This window comes from Gavialis gangeticus, unplaced genomic scaffold, assembly GCF_001723915.1.
Source record: "Gavialis gangeticus isolate Ggan-Ray unplaced genomic scaffold, GavGan_comp1, whole genome shotgun sequence".
NCBI lineage: Eukaryota > Metazoa > Chordata > Crocodylia > Gavialidae > Gavialis > Gavialis gangeticus.
Window position 1 is genome coordinate 181,280,824 of NW_017729024.1, and position 6,929 is coordinate 181,287,752.

At 42.5% G+C, this 6,929-nt stretch overlaps 1 protein-coding gene across 2 annotated transcripts in view; it reads right to left on the reverse strand.

Annotated features, from left to right (window-relative positions):
* The window catches only part of NEDD4L (neural precursor cell expressed, developmentally down-regulated 4-like, E3 ubiquitin protein ligase), a 377,239-nt gene that overhangs the window by 81,908 nt on the left and 288,402 nt on the right, over positions 1 to 6,929 (reverse strand). The window contains exon 13 of one of the 2 annotated variants that reach the window (XM_019518166.1): positions 4,013 to 4,072. The exons of the other annotated variant lie outside the window; for it this stretch is intronic. Within the exon in view, the coding sequence (XP_019373711.1) occupies positions 4,013 to 4,072 (60 nt within the window). The remainder of the gene's footprint in view (positions 1 to 4,012; positions 4,073 to 6,929) is intronic. 2 annotated transcript variants of the gene reach the window in all.

Genomic DNA, 6,929 nt, shown 5'->3' on the forward strand with positions numbered 1-6,929 from the left:
GGGGGGGGGGTTGGAAATCAGAATGAAGTACTACAGCAAAGGATTAAAGGGAAACAAACAGGACTAGAAATAAGGCAACAAAAATGGAAATGACGGAGATGTTTGTAGAAAAAATGACCCACAGTTTAACAAGGCAGGCATTGGACTGGGATCTCCAAAGCAGAGTGCAAAGTGGGCTCAAGACAACTTGGAGACATACACCAAGGCAAAACTGAGAATCATAAAAAGAGAGACAAAAACTCCTGTACAAGACTTCTGAAGATGGGAGAATTGTGGGGGCCATATGTACCAAACAGAAGAAAGAGGCATAATTAACTAACTTTCCAAATGAAAACACCAAATCAAGAAGAAAGTCATTTAAATACACTGGACTGCAGCACTGCATTCTCTTCAGCAGCCCAGGAGGGATTCCCAGAAGCATGCCACTTTTTAAAAAAGTTTCCTTATATAAACAGAGATGGAAGCAACATATTCAGGTATTTTAGCTCAGTCTCTGACACTGTTACTGCTTTGCTCAGTTCTACGCTTTACAGATCATCTCTCAAGAAATAACAGTTAGCTTCCTTGGATGCTTTCAGGAAAAAAGTACTGTTGAAAAGTAAACCTGTTAAAACCAAATGGACAAATTTTACACACACACACACACACACACACACAGAGGCATGCTATAAATACTGTGCATCAACATACATGCAGAGAAACACCTGTCTTGCATAACCTATCCTGGGTTTTTGGTTGTAGCCATGTTGGTCTAAAGACATAGGCAAGCACAGCTCTTTGAGTAGATGTGATATCTTTTATTAAACCAACTGAGTAGTTGAGAAAAAGTTCTTAGCAAGCTTTTGGGCACAGTCATTCTTCTTCAGGCATAAAGCAGAGACTTCTTATGCCTGAAGAAGGGCGACTGTGCCCGGAAGCCTGCTAAGAACTTTTTCCCAACTACTTAGCAGGTCTAATAAAAGATATCACACCTACTCAAAGAACCTAGCCTGTCTTGCATAAACTATCACATTTTACTCATCTTCTGTAACAGACCTAAGTGAAAAAATAAGGCCCAGTGCAATATCTCAGGCAGATGGAATACTGTTATTCAGTAGAGCAATGCTTTGTGCACGTGCATTAATTTCTTATGAGCATTCAAGGTTAAACCTACAGACACACCAAGGACATATCTACACCGTCTCTGTACAGTGCTTGCAAGTGCCGCTGTGAAGCCCATGTACTCCCTGCCAGTGTACACTTAATCCTGGACATGGTGAGGCAGTCACCTTAGAGCAGCCCTGAGGGCACGCACAGGAGCACCTCTGAGACGGAGATCCTAAAGGAAACTTTGAGCACTCTCTCATGACCGCTCACTCTGAGGAGCTGAGGCATGCGCAGTAGGATTGGCAGGGCATGCTTCGTGGCAGCTCTCCCAAATGTGACACAGAGGCAGTCTACGCATGGAGCATCATAACTTTTAACTGGTAGGTGCTTGGCTCTTGGTGAGAAGTGTACACCGTGAACAAGGCACAAGGCAGGGAGTTAGTTTAAGCGTCTCACCTGGAGATTCCCAACAGCCAGCACAGCAACCAAGGAACCACTTAGTGTCAAAACACTGAGCAGGGGAGCAAGAAATTGAGATTCGTAGCCCAGAACCCTTTCCTGGCTTTGAGACGCAAGTCATTTCTTTCAAAAACACAGCAGGGATCACTCCTTTCTTTTGACACACAGATGTACCTAACTGGGTTGGGCCCACAAGGGGATCTAAGTGAAGCAACATCTAGTTTGCACATCCCACTCCAACTAAAGTTGAGGTTAAGTGCAAAGATCCTTGGCCCTTTGAAGATGCGGGCAATTCTGGGCATGTACCGAAGAAGAATATTAAATGCCTATGTGACAAGGGGTTATGGTGGTGTTCTGAAGAACACTGTTCTGAACTTATAAGCCTAAATTTTGCCTAACTTTCACTTTAGATGCCTAAATTCTTTTTGCAATTTGGGTTGAAATTTCCATGGTATTCACAGAATCAATATGACTACAAGCATTGAGCACCAATTTCCCCTTCCTGAGCAGCAATATACTCAGTCACAATATCCAAAATGTACACCTATTTTAGAATTCATGATAAGGCACTCACAAAGTAGCTCTAATCTGACTTCAGCTTTTGCAACTCTGGTTGCAAACAATGGCTGTGTGCAGAGGTTAACTTCCCCACACAACCCTCCCCCCCCTCAAAACCCCAAATCAGTGGCCTAGCACATACCCAGGCAAGGCAGCGTGTTAGTTGGACCTGGCTTGCCTGATGTCTATACAGATTGGGCGCTTTAGTGGAGGTTTTTTGGCACTTATCTAATAGCTTATTGAACCAACTTTAGATAAAAGTACCAAAAAGCCTCACTGAAACACCTGAGCTATGCAGATGCTATGGACCCAGGTTGAAGTAACACGCTACTGCTTCCAGTAAAGTGCAGTTTTTTTTAACATCTGCAAGCAGCCAATGTGTTTCTAAGTATCTGCCAACCAAAGACTGGCACTACATTGGGGATCAATACCACACATTTTTGCCTGTTCTATGGGCTCTCAATCCTCAGTTTTGCCCTGGAAGCCAAAAGCACTTTTCTGTGAAAGGTACTGGCTCTTAGCACAAGAAATCCTTTACTGGTTTGGACATTTAACAAAGAGCAAGTACATGAAGTGCAACATAATGGGTCTTCATTTTGTCAGTAATGAGCACATAACGCCACCACCAATAAATCAACCTTAATTACACTGGCTTCCACTGACATACACATATATTTATAAAATCTCAATATTATTATTGCTACTGTTATGAATAGGACACTCTACTGCTTTATATTTACATTTGAACAGACTAAGTACATGGCATGCTTTGACAAAGTCTAATGAGATAGGAAAAATGATTTAGTGATGGAAAACTTGCAATATTTACAAACTAGAGCATATTTTTGAATGGTTCAAGGTAAAAACATCCAGTCTCAGGCTAGTGAGTGGGGACTGGAAAAATCAAGGTTGGCAATAAAGTACAAGTTTCTGTACTGAGAAGTGTATGGTCCCATGGTTCTTACAGTTATATTAAAGCCTAAGAATTACACTGAATTAGTCCTCTGTGCATGTCAGGAAGGTAGATGCAAGATCAGCTAGTAAAGGTGGTAAAAACTATATTTCCAAAGTGTCTGTTGGTTTTTAAATGGCATTTTAACAATAAAAAATTAAGTACTGTATAAGTAGTGCTCAATCTCCAGCCCAAGGAGCTGTATCATTCAGCACAAAGGACTCCCCGCGGGTTGGGAAGTTTGACAGTACGCGAGCAGAGGGAGCGTTAATGTGGCACCCTTGCTCCCAAATTCCTGGACCTGCAGGAAGGCCTGTAGGCCAGATAATGTGGCCCTCTGTGCTACATCAGCAGTCTGTGGTGCAGCCAGTGTGAGGGGTCATGTTGTGGCTTGATGCAATGAGCAGGTTTGGGGAATGCAGCTATCTGGAGCATGGGACCGTGTTGGTGTGCAGCTAGATATGGAGCATGGGACTGGGCCAGTGTGCAGCTAGATCTAGAGCATGGGACTGGGCCAGTGTGCAGCTAGATCTGAAGCACGGTACCAGTTTGGCACATGCTGGATCCAGTGAGTGGGACTGGACCAGTGCACAGGATCACAACTGCACACCAACCCTGTGCCACTCATCCAGCCCACAGAGCCAGAAGGCTGAGCATCACAGCACTGTTATCATTTAATTTTATGGCAACTCAATGGTATTTACCAAGAGGGTAGTTCTGTCTAAAAATCATTTACCTTTATAGAATCTAATACAGTTTTGGTATTATAGTATTTACTAGCTGGATAAAGTATTTCAAACACACACAAAAGACAATATCAACACAGCTATTGTTTCTGAAATAACTCATTGTAACCAGCATACTGATGCTGTATAAAAAAAATGTTCATTGCCTTACAAGATCCTAACCCAACCCACAAGTTATTTACATAAAGTGTTTGATAAAGAGTATTATTACCATTGGTTCTTCACCACCTGTGACAGTTGAAGAACGAGCTCTCCTAGATGGACCACTCTGCTGTTAAATGATAATTAATGTTACAGATAAGTATATTTAGTGATGAAGGGCATAGATTACTCTCATATCTTCAGGAACAAGGAATCACAGCCACTCTCTTACACACTTTAATGGAGAGCAATTAGATTATAATACAATGAAATAAAAAGCCATACCATGAAAAATGAAGCCATCAATCACTGATAACCTTGTCAGATGTACACACATTACTTGTGCAATGACTTCCAAGACTGGGGAAGCTAATTTGTAAGAGCTCTGCTCAATGATTCAATATATTCGCTACTGCTATGATAATGACAGAACCTTTACTGGAATGTAAGGCAATCACATCCTTCAGACACAAAGGCATTATAGATGTTCAGCTCTACAAACGAAGCTCAGCCATTTAGAAATGAAGAGGCTATATTGTGGCCATCAGTGAGTGCTAAGCTCTGTGAAAAGAAGAACCTGGTATTCCAAGATTTTAGAAAGAAGCAAGATTGCCCTGCAAAGACAGCTTACTTAGGAATAAGGTGTGGTTTTAGTTGGTAGAAGAAAAATTACTATTAGTCCAGTAGAGCTTGAAGATAGGACAGATCAAGTAACATTTTCAGTTCTGCTGCTTTAAGTCCTTAGTCAACATTTATAAAACAACACACTGAAAAAAGAATTGTGACAAAGCCCAACCTTATACACCAGCAAAAAGAACCCATTATTGATAAAGACAAAGAAAAATGAAAATACAGAAAAAGCAGATACCCAAGGGACCAGTGCAAGACAACCATTTTTATCCAGGAAAGAAAATAGGTAGATAGTACTTTAGAAGCATTTCCATTAGACACACTCCAAAACATTTATCATTGTAATATCATATCATCTCAGAATGACGTGTAGAATGACTGGATACTCTCTAGCTTTACAGTGCATTAAAAATTAATAATACAAAGAAGTGTGGAAAAGCTATCAACTGTTTAACAAAACCACATTTATATAAATGAATTATCTGACCAATATCTAACTAAAAATAAATAACCTATAATAGTTTAGTAGCAACAAATGAAGAAAGAAATCCTAGTAATCACCTTATATTATTTTGTATTCATCCAACATTCCCATGCAAGCGTTAATAATGCTTTTCATTTGTAAGTTCATATGTATAATAATAGGGATTTGTTAAGATTCTAAAGGAAATATCCATTTTCTGGATATGTCACGTTTTGAAGTATTCTGAAAAGCTGAAGCCAAAAGCTAAACTACATTTGTGATTTAGCTCATACTGGTGCACAATTCTTTGGCACCGTAGAATTAAATTCAAGGATAAGAAAATGTACAGAGCTTCCTTGGTATCAGCAGTAAAGGCCTACGTACTTATAGAGTGACACAGAACCCACAACTACCCTTTCGAAAAAATCTTTCAGTACCTTTTCCTGTTTAAAAGGATTCAGTTAATTTCTACGATTGGATACATTAAGAAAAAATAATGCATCATACAGGTCATAAAATTAGCGTGGATATTAGACACAAGTGTTTGACTTTTGCACAAACCAATGTAAAGAGAAGCATTGTGAATAAAGCTAGGTGGCACGTTAGATCATTTTAAAAAAAGAATTAGGTAAAGTTTCTACTATTTAGTACAATATGGGTGCATCTACACAAGATGCTTACTGTACAGTTGACTAATTAACTGTGCAGTAAACGTCTCGGCATCTACACGTATGCCTCTAGTAGGGTGCATGAAGCTAATCTAGTCTGCAGCGGGACAGTCTTGTAAAATACAAGTACTAACCTGCTGTGGAGTTTTTTCGTGAGGAGCAGCTCATAAGTAAATGCTGCCCCGGCTGGCTGCAGCATAGGGTGCTTCAGTGCAGGGCTAGCTGGCAGGCAGCTGCAACACTGAAGCACACTGTGCCCCAGCCAGCCATGGAGCGGCAAGTAGAGATGGGGGAGCAGCCAGCCCAAGGTTGCTCTCCTGTCTCCACGTGCTGCAGAGCCCCGTATTGAGGCATGCTGCATCTCAAGTAGCAATGAAGCAGCTGCCTGGGGTTCAGTACACCTCGAGATGAGGGAGCAGCCAGTCCTGGGCTGGAAGGTCCCCCAACAACATGTGCTGCTCTGCGGCTGGCTGGTGCATATGCAGAGTGCCTCAGTGCGGGGTCTGCCTGCTGGCTGGCCCCGAGCTGAGGCACCCTATACTCCAGCCAGCTCCACCCCTGCAGCACTTGGAGCCTGGTCAGAGCAGCCCTTGGCTGGCAACCTGACGCCTGAGTCACCTGCCAACCTGGACTGCTCCAACCGAGTTCCATGTAGTGCGCACGAATAAATTGGTCCACATTAACTGCACATATAGACATGCCCTGTGTGTATTTTTTCACATTTGCAAAATAGTACTGGTTTTAATTCTCCTCTCAATGGGTGTTTTGCATGTATGTATGCGTGCATGTGCATTTGTGAGAGACAGAAAGTGAGTGCGAGCCTGAGCAAGAGAGACTTTGAAAAACCTGAACCATGTTAAAAAAAGCTGAGGAAGTCCAATGGTCACTGAAATACCAAGTATGGATAATGTAAACTAGGCCTATGCGAAGCAGCTAGTATTTGCTTTGGATTCAGGGGACAGTGATTTGATTCAGTGATTTGAATCACTGTCCCAAAGCAGTTCAGCCGAATCTCTGAATCAGCCAGGCCCATCCCCTGCCCACTCTTCCACCCCCAGCACTGGCTGCCCCGCCTGCCCCAGCTCCAGCACTTTGAAAAAAAAAGCCCCGACTCACGGGGTGCTGCCAGGCAAGGGGGCGATCCCCACTGAGCCCCACTGTCCCATGTTGCATGGGGGGCTCTGCACGAGCCCCCTGACCCCCCGACTCCCTCAGCCCCACCCTAT